Here is a 17,312-nt window from a genome sequence, read left to right as displayed (position 1 = left end):
GAATATTTCCTATATACCAACAGAAAATACGGGGAAGAAAAACAGTTATGACGTTCAGAAGGAACGCTACCCGGCCTTAAATGTTGGACGGGAGAGCCCTATAATAATAGAATCACTGGAAAGGAAACTGTAATTTCCACTTTTATTCTCTTTCCTTTTTTATCCTCTCGTGCAGAGAAAAGTCCAGCTTTAATTTTCTAAATCCGAAAGAGGTACCGAAAGTCACGGAAATCCCTACACGTTTTTTATTAAAGACAGGCCCAAAATATTGAAGAGGCACTATCTGCCTACACCAATCATCAATCCTACTTAGCGCCGAGGACGCCGTTTCCAAATATTATCACCACCAGCCCTCACTCCGCTGCAGCCGACACTCACCAACATCCATTTTTAAAAATCCATTTACGCTGAGCCTTTCATCCAAACCCATCAACAACCATTTCCCTGCAACCGTGGTTTGGACTGCCCGAAACGTCCAGCCAAGCAAGGGCTGAGTCCTGCCAACAGGGAAGGGAGACTGCAGACTGCGGTGCTGGGCAGGGCAGGGCCGCTCCTCCCGCCGCACGCCAAAGCTTTCCGCCTCTCCCGAGTGATTTAAGAGGGTTCGGGACCCAGATAAGACCCCGCCCTTGCAGCCACGACCCCGGAACGGGAGGAGGAGAGAGGCGGCCTCAGCCCTGCAGAGCCAAGCCTTTGGAAAAACAGGCAGCTCCTCCCCAGCGGCGGCCCAGGCTGGGCGAGCGGCGCGTCGGAGCCGGTGCGCGCCCAGCGGCTCCCAGGTGGGTCTCCGCAGCCGGGGACCGCGGCCCGGGCTCCCGGAGGGGGTGGGGGTGGCGGCGCGGGCCGCGATCTCGCCCGTCACGATTCACCCAGCAGAGTGGGAAAGAGGGAGGGACTGGAGGCAGAAAACGGAATGGAATCAGGGAGCTCGGGGAATAAAGAAGGAAGGGGAGAAGGGAAGGGGGGGAGGTGATGGGAGTGAAGAACGGGGGTGCAGGGGAGGGTGATGGGTGAGGAAGGGGAGGGTGATGGGCTGCAGGGGATACAGGCGAGGCGAAGGGGAGGGATGGGGTGCTCGGGGTGAAGGGGGAGGAAGAAGGAATGGCGTGAAGGGGGATGGGGTGAAAGAGAAATGGGGGCGAGGAGGGAGCGATGGGGTGAAGGGGGATGCGAGTAAAGAGGCAAGCGAGGAGTGGGGATGAAGAGGAGGGATGGGTGAAAGAGGATGGGGTGAACAGGGGAGGGGTGGGATGCAGGGGGAGGAATGCGGGAAGCGGAGAGCGGGGGAAGCAGGGAAGCGGGCGCGGGCCGCTGGAGGCCAGGAGGGACTTCCCTGCGAGGAGGGCGGCGCCGAAATAACGGGACCCTCCCAGCCCGGAGCCCCCGGTCGGGCGGGGCGAGCCGCCGGCGTGGAGGCCAGGCGCCGCGGCAGGTACGGCGCCCCGCTCCTGCCGGGCAGCCGCAGCCCTCGCCTGCGGGAGGACCCCGACTCCACTTACTCTCTCCGACCACGGCTTTGAGGCCAATGGGGGCCATCGTGCTGCGCGACTCTTCGGGCACCGAGTCTCCTCAAGCGACGCCCGCGGACACGGCGCCTCCCCAGGTCAGCGCGCTCTGCTGGCCGCAGCCCTCCGCTCCGCAGCCTCGCTCGGGCTCGACTGAAGCGCGGACTCGGCGCGGAGGCGCGACGCGAACCAGAGTGAGGCTGCCGACCTGCCGGCGCGCGCGCGCGCGCGCGCGCGCGCGCGGGCGGGGCCGGCCGGGGGCGGGGCCTCGTGCCAGCCGTCCCCGTCACCCGCGCGCCTCCGCCAATCGCACTGCGGCCCGGGGGCTCGGCCCCGCCCGCCGAGATGCGGCTGGGCGCGAGGCGGTTCCTGGCTGGCGCGAAAGCCGCGCCCTCCCCCTCACCTCACGCGCCGCGCGCACCCGGCCAGTCGCGCGCTCCCAGGGCGCAGGGTCCTAAAGTCTCCGCCGCCGCCTCCGCACCTGGCCACGGGCTACTGACGAGCTCCGTCGTCCTGAAACCGCGTTACGTCCTGTCTTTCCTCTTTCTGGGAACCCTCCATTTCCCCCCTTGCCCACATTAGGAACTCAGAGCCTCCTAACCACAACATAACTGGAGGTTTATCGACGTTATCTTTCTCCCGGTACCTATATCCACATAGCCACCATTCACTGAGCTCTTGTGTGTCAGGCTCCATGCTGAGCGTCTGACTGCATCATCTCATCAAATCCCCAGTAATTAAGCATTGTTTTTAATCTCCATTCTCAGATGGAAAAAAAAAACAAAACCTGAGGCTACGAGAATTGAGCACTAGAGTTGCTCTCAGGCTGTGTAATAGTCACTGACAAATATTTACTGGTCTCCCACCACTACTACACACAAGCTACTATTCTGGGCATTGGAGCTGCAGCCATGTACAATACAGACACCTATCCAAGTCTCTGGGCACTCAAAGGCTAGAAAATTCTTTTTTTTTTTTTTTTAATAAGACTTCACTTTTTAATGTTTATTTATTTTGTGAGAGAGTGAGAGAGAGAGAGAGAGAGACAGCGAGTGGGTGAGGGGCAGAGAGAGAGGGAGACACAGAATCCCAAGCAGGCTCCAGGCTCTGAGCTGTCGGCACAGACCCTGAGATCATGACCTGAGCCGAAGTCGACCCTGAGATCATGACCTGAGCCGAAGTCGATGCTTAACCAACTGAGCCACCCAGGCGCCCCATAAGACTTCATTTTTAAGTAATGTCCACACCCAATGTGGGGCTCCAACTCACAACCCTGAGATCAAGAGTCGTATGCTCTATGGACTAAGCCAGCCAGGCACCCTGCAAAGACTAGAAATTTCTAAGTGCCAAATCTGATAGGAACATGCTGCAGGACGTCTCAGGTCTCAGCATCTCCTTACAGGAGTCCATGTTACCAAAGTGATCCCAGGTCAGTTTTGGGTGGACTTTCTTTGTTGATGAGGGAGGTTACTTTTCAAATGTGGCACAGGACTCACCTCTGACCTCAAAGAAAAGCGAATGAGTTGAGCCAATTAAAAACCAAAAAGGACAGAAGAGCTAATGTTCATAAAATCAGTGAATACTCATTAAAATTTTGGAACAACTCTGTGAGCTAAGTCCTCTTAATATTATTAAAAATAGGGGGCCCGGGTGGCTCAGTTGATTAAGTGACTGACTCTTGATTTCAGCTCAGGTCATGATCTCACAGTTGTTGAGTTCAAGCCCGGCATCCGGCTCCTCGCTGCCAGTGTGGAGCCTGCTCAAGATTGTCTCTCTCCCCCTCCCCCCCCCAAAATAAATAAACTTAAAAAAAAAAGGTAATAATATTTACAGATGAAGATATTGAGATTCAGATAAGTGCTTTGCTAGTAAGTGACAAAGACCCAATTCCAGAATCTCAATTCTGAATCATTATTTTATACTGAGCAACAGCTAAAGAAGCTGAGGCCAAAGGAGGACTTTCCAGAGGTCCCGCACAATGAACAATGGCAGAGCCAGGACAACAGGCCACACTTCGAGTTCTGCTATCAGCCCCAGGGCAGGAAGATGTGACCACCTTCTCATTCCCACCCCAATCTACCCCAACAGAACTTTCACATGCCTATCATTTTCCAGTCTAGGCTCTGCCTTTTACCCAAGGTATTAATAGTCTCAGGGTGCATTCAGAGGAGGAGATAATTTGTAACTGTGAGGGAGCCGAGGATGCACTTTAATGCTGCATGCACCCCCACCCCCACCCCCACCCCTTAGCCAGCAGAGACTGCCCTCAAGGAGCCAGTATTCTAGCTGAGGAAACAAGACAGGAATCAAGAAGTCAGACACAGCATTGAGTCACTGTCCTAATAAGTGCTGAAGCAGGACAGGGGCTGTGAGAATGAGTGACAGAGCACCTGACTCAGTGGACCTGGTGTGGTACAGTCAGGGCAGGCCTCCTTACATGAGTAACAGGGAGCAAGAGAGTGCTGGGAGAGTGTCCCAGAAAATGCAAAAACCAAGTGCCAGAAAAGAGTGTGGCTTTTCCAGGATCGGAGAGGGGACCTGTGTGACTGGAGGAGAGTCTGATGGGCAGGAAAGAGAGGAAAACCCCCAGGAGTAGGCCTCACTGCAGGGCTCCAGGACATTTTGGTAGCCTGGAATCTGTGTGGGGACTTCCTCAGAGGTCACAGGCAAAAAATATATATATAGCAGCTTGTTATTTTCTGCAGAAGGAAGGACAAAAAAAGAAATCTTTTCCTGTAGATGTGTACCTGAGATGTTCACTAGGGATGGCAAAAATCAGAACGGATGTTATTCTAAATAGGATGGTTGAAAAAGCAGGTGGGGTGACAGTCTGTGAACTCACCCAGGAACCCAACCCCGGGGTGGTAGATTGGAATCTTCCTGGATGTGGAATCCAAGACCTGGCATGAGACCTCTTTGACATCTCTGAGCCTTGCTTTCCAAGTCTGTGAAACAAAGACAGGAAAACTTCTTGGCCTCAGAGAGGCCAGCAAGATGACCTACACGCTAAGGTAAAATCCCCCTTTGCTCTGTATTCCTTATTTGCGTATACATTTGATACATCCCACGCACCACGCAAAGGGCTCTCATGAATTTTCACTATAGCCCCATGAGGTCAGTGCTCTCATTATTTAATTTTCCTCGTGCATAGGGAGGTCAAGTCACTTGCCCAAGGTCACGTGGCTCTAAGCGCAGACCCGGGACTCGTGCTCTGACTTCCTGATGCCCAGGGAAAAACGTCCAACACCCAGTCGCGGTCCCCGTGTCATGACCTAAGGAGAAGGGTTGGCTGTGTAGACTGTTTGCTGGAAGAGTAGCAACAAACGGAACTTGGATCTCTAGGGAATACGTAAGCAGCCAGCCCAGCCTGAGCGCGGGGCGGGGCTGCGGCCGCAGGAAGCGCTGGGATGGTCCGCTGCCCGGCAGGTGCGCTTGCAGCTGCGCATGCGCGGCCTGCAGGCTCTGCAGAGCCCTGGTGCGGACCAGCCGCTGGGGGTAGGCCGAGTCCTGTGATTTACGCACGGGTCATGTGACGGCAGAGAGCCTGTTTGTGGCTTGGCCACTGCACCAACAGGAGATAAGCAGGTGGGGGGATGGATGCAGAGTGGAGCGCTGGAGGTTTGGGATAAGGACGGGGAACAGCGTGGAGTGACCAAAGGAGGGGAGAGAGGGACAGACGAGCCAGAATAGGCAATGGGGCAGACCAAGTTGAGACGGAAGAAATGGGGTACAGTTGCTGCCACGAAACCTGGTTATACTGTGGATCCAGTGGCTTGGGTCCCCCGCATACCCAGGGCCTGTTGGAGAGCCCTGGGTCCAGGTCCAGGCCTCTTCTCCCACGGTCTCTGAGCTTGCACCTACCTCCCTTCTTTTAAGCTGCATCATCAGCTGCATTTTTCCATGTTAACCCCCACCCGTTCTCATGAACACTGGGCATTTAGATTCCCCTACATTATTTTATTTATTTAAAAAAAAATTTTTTTAATGTTTTTATTTTGTTTCTGAGAGAGACAAGGGTGTGAGCAGGGGAGGGGCAGAGAAAGGGGGAGACAACAGAATCTGAAGCAGACTCCAGGTTCTGAGCTGTCGACACAGAGCCTGACAAGGGGCTCGAACTCAAGGATTCTGAGATCATGACCTGAGCTGATAGTCCCATGCTTAACCCATTGAGCCACCCAGGCACCCTGTGGTTTCCGCTACATTCTTTTAGAAGCAGTTTCTAGGGGCACCTGGGTGGCTCAGTCGGTTAAGCATCCGACTTCAGCTCAGGTCATGATCTCACACTCTGCGGTCAAGCCCCGCGTCGGGCTCTGTGCAGACAGCTCGGAGTCTGGAGCCTGTTTCAGATTCTGTGTCTCCCTCTCTCTCTGCCCCTCCCCTGCTCATGCTCTGTCTCTCTCTGTCTCAAAAATAAATAAAAACATTTTAAAAAATGTAAAAAAAAAAAAAGCAGTTTCTAAAGAATTAAACAAAATAATATTTACAAGATTTTTTACCTAGGACTGGGAACCTAGTCAGGACCCAGTGCATGTTAGCTATTAATATCCTTAAAAGTGACATAACATGAGGCTGTGTCTTGCCTCTTTTGCTGCTGTGGATTCATTGGCAGAGAATTAAAAAGTAATTGTGTCCATTGCAGCCACCCACCATCCCAGCACCTACAAAGAGACGCTGGGCTTGGAGTTCTTGAGTTTGGTAGATCCTTGCCCTCCAAGAGTGAGTTAACAGATTTTTGTATCTGAGGTCAGAAAATAATATCAAAAGGGCTTTGTTTTCAAAGTCTAGGCCAGGGTCTCAAATTCAAAGGACTGTAGAGGCCATGCAGAGGTGAGGACACCACAGATAAGACAACTGCAGACCATATACCTTGCCCAGAGGGGAGTCCTTACTCAGCTCCAATCAATAGTTTCCATGCGGCGACCTAGAATCTTGACTGTAGGAATTGTGACATCTCCCAATGGTTAAGTATCACAGTGGACTAAAAAATAATCTTTAGGGGTGTCTAGGTGGCGCATTGGTTTGGTCATGCAACTCTTGATTTCGGATCAGGTCACGATCTCATGGTTGGTGAGTTCAAGCCCTACATCAGGCTCTGTGCTGATAGCATGGAGCCTGCTTGGGATTTTCTCTGTTTGCTCCCCGCCCCCCACTCATGTTTTCTCTCTCTCTCTTTCTCTCTCTCTCTCAGAATAAAAATAAATTAAAAAAAAAAAAGATTAGGGGCACCTGGGTGGCTCAGTCGGCTAAGCAGCTGACTTCAGCTCAGGTCATGATCTCATGGTCTGTGAGTTCCAGCCCTGCGTTGGGCTCTGTGCTGACAGCTCAGAGCCTGGAGCCTTGCTTCCGATTCTGTGTCTCCCTCTCTCTCTGCCCCTCCTCCCCTGCTTGCCCTCTGTCTCGCCCTTTTTCAAAAATAATAAACATTAAAAATTTTTTAATACATAAATAAGAAAGGAAGATTATTTTTTTAATAACACCACATTGGCCAAACATCGGAGGGACACATCCGGCCCCCAAGCCACCTGCATCTAAATTCTGAGGGACTAATACCTCTTCCCAAAGGGGAAAGGTTGGATTCTGCCATGCAACAGGTCCCCAGAGAGGCACTGGATTTTACCCTGCTCACATAGAGTCCCATTGGGGGCAGGGCTCTGGACAGGGGCAGCAGTGGTGTGAATGCTTCCCACACAGTCTTGACGGTCAAGAAAGAGTCCCTCTGCTCAGCCTGGCTCTGCGGCAGAGATTAGGGCCAGCCACTTTTGAATGAACTGGTGAACCCTTCAGAGGAAGCCTCCATGGACAGCTGATAGGGGCAGTTCAGACTTGCCTGGACTGTGAAAACCGTAGGAACAAGGAAAGAGCTACTCCCAAATGCCAGATACGAGAAGTCCCAGTGACCTCAGCCAGTGGGGGCTTAAAGCTGGTTTTATTCTGATTTAGAAAAATAAAGAAATGTGGCATTTTTTACATTGTGGATATCAGAGAACAATTTGTATCTTTTACACTTTACGCTTTACGTTAAATTGTCGTAAGATCCCAGAGGAAGGAATTTTCATTCCAACTGGGGAAATAGTTTTGTTTAGGTGTGTTTTGCTTCTGGCCAGTTTGGCCAGAAAGATTCGTGGAAGAAGTAGCATTTGAGCTGAGTCCAGAAGCTGAGGAGAGAAAGATCGAATCCAAAGAAAAGAGCATAGACCCATGGTTCCCAAACTGTGTGCTCAGGCACCCTGGGGTGCCACAGCAAATTAACAGGAGCATAGTAAAATATTTTAAATTCTGGAGAGAAACAATGTCATCTGTTGGACACTGTGAAAACTAGTAGCTGGAAATAGTTAACAATTTCAGCATTAAGCTTTACTACATTCTTTTCTAGGACATTGTATCTTTGTAAATGTGGGTTTTCATCAATTGATGCGACAAGAAGCAAATAACTCCTGTAAGTCAAGGTGGAACAGAAAATGAGAGTTGATGTCCGATGTCCCATGTGATTGCAAGGTCTGAGAAGATGCACAGATACCATTAGTGAGTAATGGTGGTTACTTAAGAATTATTTATTTTTATTACTTTTTTACGTTTGTTTATTTTGAGAGAGAGAATCCCAGGCAGGGGCAGAGCCACACGTGGGGCTCACGAATTGTGTGATCATAACCTGAGTGGAAATCAGGAATCAGACACTTAACCATCTGAGCTACCCAGGCGCCCCCTAAGAATTATTTTAAAATAGGGGCGCCTGGGTGGCTCAGTCGGTTAAGCGTCCGACTTCAGCTCAGGTCATGATCTCAGCGCCTGTGAGTTCAAGCCCCGCGTCCAGCTCTGTGCTGACAGCTCAGAGTCTGGAGCCCGCTTCGGATTCTGTTTCCCGATCTCTCTGCCCTCCCCCACTCATGCTCTGTCTCTCAAAAATAAATAAACATTAAAAAATAATAAAAAATAAGGATTATCTTTTCTTTCTCTCCCTCTCTTCTGCACCTCCCCTGCCTCTACAAAAAGGGGGTAGGGACTGAGCAAAAGGAGCAGACACCGAAGGAGGCAGAAGGGAAAAGGCCAGAGAAGTATGGGTGGGCCAGGAGGGCACAAAGCCAGGAGACCCAACACCACATCATGCTGCAAAGCTCCAGTAAAAATGAAAAACTTCCAGGGCACCTGGGTGGCTCAATTGGTGAAATATACAACTCTTGGTTTGGGTTCAGGTTATGATCTCACGGTTCGTGGGATCAAGCCCCGTGTCAGGCTCTGAAATGACAGCACAGAGCCTGCTTGAGATTCTCTCCCTTTCTCTCTGCCTCTCTCCTGCTCATGAACAGTCACATGCGCACATACACTCAAGAGCTCACTCTCTGTCTCTCACCCTCTCAAAATAAATAAACTTAAAAAAAAAAAAAAGGAGGGGTGCCTGGGTGGCTCATTCTGTTAAGTATCCGACTTGGGCTCAGGTCATGATCTCACAGTTCCTGGGTTCAAGCCACGCATTGGGCTCTGCGCTGACAACTCAGAGACTGGAGTCTGCTTCAAATTCTGTGTCTCCCTCTCTCTGCCTCTCCCCTGCTTGTGCTGTCTGTCTGTCTGTCTCTCTCTCAAGAATAAAAAAAATAATAATATTAAAAAAAGGAAAACTGTAGTGGTTGTGGCAGTTGAAAAGTCACTGGTGACCTGGGATGTTTGTCACTGTGCAAAAAGTTGAGGACTAATTCCAAGCCTGCAAAAAGGTATGGACTTATTCTTCTGGAAGAAAGATGAAAAAAAAAAAAAAAAAAAAAAAAAGAACAGTTAGAACCACAGATCAGGACCAAAGGCACTTTTTTGAATAGAGGAGAGCCTCTCTTTAAAAAAAATTTTTTTTAAGTTTATTTATTTATTTTGAGAGATAGAGCTTGCAGGGTAGGGACAGAGAGAGGGGAGAGAGACAATGCCAAGCAGGCTTCAGCCTGACTCGGGGCTCAAACGCACAAACCATGAGATCATGACCTGAGCCGAAATCGCGTCGGAGGCTTAACCGACTAAGCCATCCAGGCGCCCAGAACCTCTCTTTTTTTAAACAAAACATTAAAAAAACACAGAAAAGTAATAAAGCAAATTCCCATGTGCCCCTTCCCCAAGAATAAACAGTTAATGTTTTGTTTCAGAATTTTGTTTGTTTATAGAAAAATAGATCCGGTTATATAATGTGGAATCCTTTTCCTCCTGAAACCCCGCTAAAGAAATAGCAGGGGAATTATAAGAAGTTAAAATCCACAAGGACACAAAGAACAGAAAAAGGAGGGAATGGGAGATGAGCGACAAAAGTCTGGAAGATGAACAGCACGTAATTCATGACTGCGGAGAAAAGAGGAAGTGGAAACATGAATCTTCAAAAAGAGACCAGCGGACTCAACCACAGGACCTTGGAACGGCTCAGGATTCATTGGTACCACGTCCTTCCAAAGGTAGGAGTGAGGGACGGGGCTGAAAATGAGGACTGGTAAAGAAAAGGAGCAGTCCTGCCACCAGGTCCCCTCCCTCACCCTGCATAGCCCGGTGGCTACCCCTCCCCCAGCAGAATAGTGTTGAGGAGGGGGGGGGGAGGGAGGAGGGGGAGGAGGGGGAACAGGAGGGGGAATAAGAGGATGAGGACAACAACTAGCATATGTGGGACATACTTATGTCAATCACTATTCCAAGCTCTTCACATTTATCAATTCATTGAACCCTAAAGGTCACCTGTGAGTTATTTACTACTATTATCCCCATCTTACAGATGAGGAAACCAAGCCGTTCGTCCGAGCTCTCACAGCCAACAAGAGAAAGGATCCAAACCATGCCATGTGGTGAGGAGGGACCATAGAATACAGCACTCTGTGGTTTGGACTTCATTTCTCTCTCCATGAGACCCATGGAAGGTTTTCAAATATGGGAGAGACATTTATTTATTTATTTATTTATCCATTTAACATTTAAGAAATATGCATCAAGTGCCTGTGGTGTGCTGGGCACTCTGCCAGGCGCTGAGCACTCCGGGGTGACAAAATGCAGGGCCGAGTACTCTGCCAGGGCAGGAACGGGGAGCCAGGGAGGCCTGCAGAGGGGCACCCAGTCCAGCCAGGGATTTGGAAAGGACTCCTGGGAAAGGCAAAGTTGAGACTTCAAGGCTGAGCTGGAGTTCACGTGGGACAGTGGGGGCGCCCAGTGACCCACCTGTGGCCGTGTTGGCCCAGCCCACTTAGCAGCTAAGAGCAGGCTGGGTCGGAGTTGAAGGCACCAAGGGAGACTAGGGCAATAGTTCAGGTCAGAGCCAGCCGTGGAGTCTCTGGGACTCTCCTGGGGACGGACACGGGAGGGGCTGAGCATAACTGAGATGAATACAAACAGCCCCTGCCACTTCTCGGGCACCCTTGGTTGCCAAATGCTTCAAGCACAATATCTCATTTAATCTCCCTCGAAATTCTATCAGGTAGGTATGATGATTTACGTGCATTTCACGGATGCAGACACTGAGACATAGCACAGCCTGAGGCACATAGCAAAGGCTTGGCTGAACCAGGATTTGAACCAGGCGTGACTGAGCCTGAAGCCTGAACTCTTAACCACATAGTTCAGAACTTCTTTGAGCCAGACACAGAAGGATACGCTATGAGTCCATGCATATAAAGCTTCAAGAACAGTCTAATCTATGATGGTAGAGCTCAGGTTAATGACTTTCTCATGGGGATGGAAGGCAAGGATACTCCCTGGGAAGAGAGATGAGGGGACTCGGAGGCTCTGTCTTTTTTTTTTTTAATTTTTTTAATGTTTTTATTTATTTTTCAGACAGAGAGAGACAGAGCATGAGCAGGGGAGGGGCAGAGAGGGAGGGAGACACAGAATCCGAAGCAGGCATCAGGCTCTGAGCTGTCGCACAGAGCCCGATGCGGGGCTCGAACTCACGGACTGTGAGATCATGACCTGAACTGAAGTCGGATGCCCAACCAACTGAACCACCCAGGCTCCCCTTTTTAAAAATTTTTAATTTTAAGTAAACTCCGTTCCACATGTGCAGCTTGAACTCACAACCCCAAGATCGAGTCACACGTTCCCCTGACTGAGCCAGCCAGGTGCCCTAATGCTCTGTGTCTTGATCTGGGTGGTGATAACTTGGGTGCATTTTTATGGAAAAGTTCACCAGGCTGTACACTGAATCATGTACTTGCTGGATGTATGCTATACTTCAATTTTTGACAAAGGACTTCCTGGAAGAAGTGCCAGTTGAAGTGAAACTGAATCATTTTGGGTGATTATTATAATCATAAACCAAATGCTTACGCCATATCAGGCATGCCATTTATTAAGTGCTTGTGACATGGTAGGCACTGTGCCAAGTGCTCTACGTGTTACTCTTTTATTTTATTTTGACAGTGGTTCTGAGGAGGCAAATATTATCCTGCCCATTTTACAGATGAGAAAACTGAGGTCTCAAGACTGAAGTGACTTGCCTGGCTCACGCAGGAAGTGGCTTAGCCAGAATTCCAGCCCAGGTTTGTCTGACCTCCAAGTCCATGCTCTTGACATCACCTGCTCCCACCTCCCCCTCTGGGAGTTGTGGGCCTTGGTTTACAAAGGATGAGAGAGAAGAAACCAGAGAAGGCGCTGAGCAGAGGTAGAGGCCCCTTCCAAAACCCCATGCCTAATTTTGTTTTTTGTAATTGTGTTTTCTCTACCTTTTTTATCTTTAGTTTATTTATTTATTTTGAGAGAGATAGAGAGAGAGACAGAGAGGACAGCGAGCAGGGGAGGGACAGAGAGAGAGGGACACAGAGAGTCCCAAGCAGGCTCTGCACTGTTAGTGTGGAGCCTGACATGGGGCTCGAACCCACAAATCTTGAGATCATAACCTGAGCCATCCAGGTGCCCCAATGTTTTCTCTTTCTTCCTTTTTTTTTCCATACAAAGCGTAGATCATTTATTTCCCTTCTGGCCCTGGGCTCAGTACATAGATGGCTTCTCTTCACCCTTTGGGTGATAATTTTCTCTAGGTTGCTGCAGATGATATGATAAAGCTCAGCGTAGAAGGCCCTTAGGTCCAGCACCATGGCCCTGAGCTCCCCATAGGCTGCCTCATCTCGCTCATGTACCAGGGCCCGGTAATCCATGACCTGAGTCTCCTTAGAGGCCTTGGCCACAGCATCCCCGCGTTCTGAGAAGTACTTGGAAATGGTTGTTTGGAAGGCTTCCACTTTAGTCTTGACTGCATTCACCCTCTCCAGCACCTTCTCCTGGATTGCCACCCCAAAGTCATTTCCATCCTCTCAATCTTGGGAATCAGGTGCTGGATCCATGTGATCACCAGAATGCATTTTTCTCTGAGAGTCCACACTTCTGGCTTAACCAGGGCAAGTAGGGCGAGAACCTTCTCATTTCCAGGGAGAAAGCCACACTTAGGGACTTCTTTCTTCTCCTGCTTATCTGTTTCCATCTCATCATCCTTGGGTGGGGCGTCTGGGATGGGGATGTCTAGTGGGGCCCGGAGAGAGGTCGGGTCAGCCACATTGAGGGAGTCCTCTTGCAAGAGTTGATTCAGGTATATGGTTTTCTGGGGCAAGAATCTGTAGAGGAATTCCTCTGCCTCCTGAAAAAGATTTTGCCTGAAGATATCCACCTGTTTGCGGGCTTCCCCGCTCAGGCGCACCCCACAAGGCTTGGCCATGCTGCTCCAGTTGCAACATCTCCGGTCTCCCCCTTTCTTCTTTTTTTTAACGTTCATTTATTTTTGAGAGAGAGAGAATGTGAGCAGCGGAGGAGCAGAGAGAGAGAGAGAGGGAGTCAGAGAACCCAAAGCAGGCTCCGTGCTGTCGGCACAAAGCCCGACGTGGGGCTCGAACCCATGAACCGTGAGATCATAACCTGAGCCGAAGTTGGCCACTCAACCTACTGAGCCACCCAGGCACCCCAAATGTTTTATTTTTTAAAGGGAGCCCCCCATACTGTCGAAGCCTCAAGGTTCTACCTGCAAAACTTGGGTCTGCCCAGCTCTGAGTGTGGCTGGGAGGATGGCTGCTCTAGATTAGAATCTAGAGTGTTATTTAGCAATACCTTAACTCCCACTCCAGCTCATGACGGAGTGCCCTGGGATCCTCATCACATGCCACCCCCCTCACCAGTGTCCTGTCAAGCAGACCCTGAAAATCTCTCAGTAGCCTAAAAAAAGCAGGATTGCCCACCCCTCCCAACTCCCAATTAAACACAGGCTGTCTTTCTGGCCCCTCCAGCTTCCTGTCTCCTCTCCACGCCCCTCCTCCCTCTCCCTCCTCTCTTTGTCTGCTGTCTTCCCACCCCCGCTTTCCCCCACTCACCCCTCTCCCTGACAGCAGCCGACTTCTGCCTTACTCCAGGGAGAGTCAGGACCCAGAGTCCTCCCCACCCTGGTTCAGACCCAGCACGACTCTCACCTCTGGGGGACTCAGGAGTCCAGCACTCACAGTCTGGTCCTGCTCCGTTGGGTGACTCTAGCCAGTCACTTTTTCCCTCTGGACATCAGTTTCCCCACTTTCCATTTATGCATAGCCTGGGCCCGGCTCCTTGTCTTGAGTCATGCTGGGTGTCTCCAGCTCTCTCCCCGGAGTCAGGAAGCAGGTAGACAAGGGAGTCCATCTTGGGGAGCTGCCTCCCTTCTTCACCAGCTGCCCACCCTGGCGGTATCTCAGGTGCCTGTCACTGGGCAAGCAGGGGAGGCAGGCTTTGATTCCTGGGTCTGATTGTCCACAAGCTCAGGGCTCATTGCTGAGACCCTCGGGGCATCCCTGTGTGGGGTCTTCTTGACCCCCAACTCCTTCTTTCTCTTCCTTCCAGGCTGTGACCCTTTCCCTAGCTGTTGATACGCAACCCCCCACCCCGACCTTAAACACATCACATCCATGCCTTGTATCCAAGAGGAGCTGTTTGAGCAGATGTTTAATATACAAAATAAAAATAGCAATTATTTTGTTGAATGGATTCCCAATAATCAAAGCCATCTGTTTCCAACATCCCACCCTGGGTCCAAAAAATGTCTGCCGCCTTCCATGACAAAAGCACGACCACCCAAGAGCTGTTTGAGCATATTTATAAGGAGTTTTCTGCCAGGATTCGCTGGAAGTATAAAAATAGCCCCACATACCCCCAACCTTTCTGCTGATGGCGTCTCATGGTGGAGACAGAGCTTTGCTTTCTGGATTATGGGTTATGGCTTGCTTTTTTTCCCCCCCTTGGTGTTTTCTTTGATTGCTTAAACAAACAAACCTCTTTTACTCTGAAGATGAGTCTCTTGCCATTTGCACTTTTTCTATGAGACCCATATTTCACTGCCCCCCCTACTGCTGACCCAACTCCTTTTTTTTTTAATGTAATTTATTGTCAAATTGGCTTACATACAACATCCAGTGCTCATCCCAACAAGTGCCCTCCTCAGTGCCCATCGCCCATTTTCCCCTCTCCCCCACGGCCATCCACCCACAGTTTGTTCTCTGTATTTAAGAGTCTCTTGTGGTTTGCCTCCCTCCCTCTCTGTTTGTAACTATTTTTCCCCCTTCCCTTCCCGCATGGTCTTCTGTTAAGTTTCTCAAGATCCACATATGAGTGAAAACATGATATCCGTCCTTCTCTGACTAATTTATTTCATTCAACATAACACCTTCCAGTTCCTTCCACATTGCTGCAAATGGCATGATTTCATTCTTTCTCATTGCCACGTAGTATTCCATTGTATGTATAAACCACATCTTTTTTATCCATTCATCAGTTGATGGACATGTAGGCTCTTTCCATAATTTTCCTGTTGTTGAAAGCACTGCTATAAGTATTGGGGTACCTGTGCCCCTATGCATCAGCACTCCTGTATCCCTTGGGTAAATTCCTAGTAGTGCTATTGCTGTGACCCAACTTCTGAACCTCGTCATGCTGAGAGAGTGCCTGTCTCCAAACCCTCTCCTACTTCTGTGCCCATCACCGTTCCTAATTCCTGCAGTTCACCCTCCGACTGCAGCAGAGAAATCCTGCAATGCTATAATTGGACAATGGTGGGGTTGGGTTTTGTGTCTTTTTGTCTTCATTTTTCATTACACAAGTAATACAGCACACCTTTATTGTTAAAATATCTCAAGAAGGAAAAGAATTCTCCCTACTAAAACCCCATGGGACACTGTTAAGGTTGTCCTCAGGTGAAAAATAGTCTTAAATACTTTTATTTATAAAACACTGGAAATCAGTGAATTAAAGATTCAACCTAAGAAATTAGAAAAACCAGTAAAAAGGAGAGGGAAAAATAAGATGAAAGCTGACATTAATGAAATGGGGGGGGGGGGAATACTAAAAGAATAAATAAAAGTTGTTTGAAAAGAAAAAAAATGGTTTGAAAAGACAAATAAAATGATATATATATACATATATATTATTTTTTTGAGAGAGAGCATGTGCACAAGCCTGGGAGAGGGGCAGAGGGAGAGAGATAAAGAAAATCTATGGGGCGCCTGGGTGGCTCAGTCAGTTAAGCGTCCGACTTCAGCTCAGGTCACGATCTCGCGGTCTGTGAGTTCGAGCCCCGCGTCGGGCTCTGGGCTGATGGCTCAGAGCCTGGAGCCTGCTTCCGATTCTGTGTCTCTCTCTCTCTCTGCCCCTCCCCCGTTCATGCTGTGTCTCTCTCTGTCTCAAAAATAAATAAATGTTAAAAAAAAAATTAAAAAAAAAAAAAAGAAAATCTCAAGTAGGCTCCACACTCAGCATGGAGCCCAATGCTGGGCTTGATCCCACGACCCTAGGATCATGCATGACCAGAGCCGAAATCGAGACTCTGACACTCAACTGACTGAGCTACCCCGGAGCACCACAATGAGAAAAATCTTAACTAAAGGTAAGTCCAAAGAAAGAAAGCAAAGAGATACAGCAAAAATATACAACATTAGGAATGAGGAAGGCCATACAAACACAGGTGTGGATGTTATTGTTTTTAAATATGGTAATACGCTGGAATGACAAAACGAAATAGATGAATTTTTTTGCAAAATATAAACTATCAAAATTGACCTAAGAAGTTGAAAATTTTAACAGACTAAGAATCATGGAAGAGATTAGAAAGATAACTAAAGAGATTGCATTCTAAAACACTCTGGGTCAATGATAAGACAAACTGGGGCCTCTATCTGGCTCAGTCAGTAGAGCGTATGACTCTTGATCTCTGGGTTGTGAGTTGAGTCCCACATTGGGTGTAGAGATTACTTAAAAATAAAATCGTAAAAAAATAATAATGATGGGGTGCCTGAGTGGCTCAGTTGGTTTGACTCTTGGTTTCAGTTCAGCTCATGATCTCATGGTTTGTGAGATCGAGCTGTGTTTGGGCTTCTGGACAGTGCAAAGCCTGCTTTGCTTGGGATTCTCTCTCTCTCTGCCCCTCTTCTGCTCTCTCTGCGCACGCCCTGTGCTCTCTCTTTCTCTCAAAAGAAATAAACTTTAAAATATATAATAATAATAATAATAATAATAATAAAAATAAGACAAACTAATATTAAATGCATCCCCGGGCACCTAGCTCAGTTGGTTAAGTATCTGACTCTTGGTTTCAGCTTAGGTCATGATCTAACGGTTCGTGGGTTCGAGCCCCAAGTCGGGCTCCCTGATGACAGTGCAGAGCCTGCTTGGGATTCTCTCTAAATAAATAAATAAATAAATAAACAAATGTTAAAAAAAATTTTTTTTAACGTTTATTTATTTTTGAGACAGAGAGAGACAGAGCATGAATGGGGGAGGATCAGAGAGAGAGGGAGACACAGAATCTGAAACAGGCTCCAGGCTCTGAGCTGTCAGCACAGAGCCCAATGTGGGGCTCGA

The 17,312-nt window shown here is 49.0% G+C and overlaps 1 protein-coding gene, 1 long non-coding RNA gene and 1 pseudogene across 5 annotated transcripts in view; 1 reads left to right on the top strand and 2 right to left on the bottom strand.

Moving 5' to 3' along the window:
• Window positions 1–1,705, bottom strand: part of STXBP1 (syntaxin binding protein 1) — a 74,171-nt gene extending 72,466 nt beyond the window's left edge. For 2 of the 3 annotated variants that reach the window (XM_011288419.3, XM_019816566.2), the window contains exon 1: window positions 1,500–1,705. In XM_011288419.3, coding sequence (XP_011286721.1) covers window positions 1,500–1,536 — 37 coding nt within the window. In that variant the 5' untranslated portion in view covers window positions 1,537–1,705. The remainder of the gene's footprint in view (window positions 1–1,499) is intronic. The other variant, XM_011288421.3, reaches the window with a different exon arrangement.
• Window positions 276–12,250, top strand: LOC102900342. Of its 2 annotated transcripts, none has more exons than XR_441757.5 (5): window positions 276–779; window positions 7,879–8,027; window positions 9,704–9,928; window positions 10,240–10,309; window positions 11,874–12,250. It is a non-coding gene; the product is annotated as an uncharacterized LOC102900342 (long non-coding RNA). The 2 variants fall into 2 exon arrangements; XR_002148519.3 differs by having other exon boundaries at window positions 9,629–9,928.
• Window positions 12,251–12,440: 190 nt separating this feature from the next.
• Window positions 12,441–13,186, bottom strand: LOC101091821 (annotated as a pseudogene).
• Between the last annotated feature and the right edge of the window lie 4,126 nt (window positions 13,187–17,312).

This window comes from Felis catus, chromosome D4 (genome assembly GCF_018350175.1).
Source record: "Felis catus isolate Fca126 chromosome D4, F.catus_Fca126_mat1.0, whole genome shotgun sequence".
Lineage (NCBI taxonomy): Eukaryota > Metazoa > Chordata > Mammalia > Carnivora > Felidae > Felis > Felis catus.
This window is presented reverse-complemented; position numbering and strand designations above follow the sequence as displayed.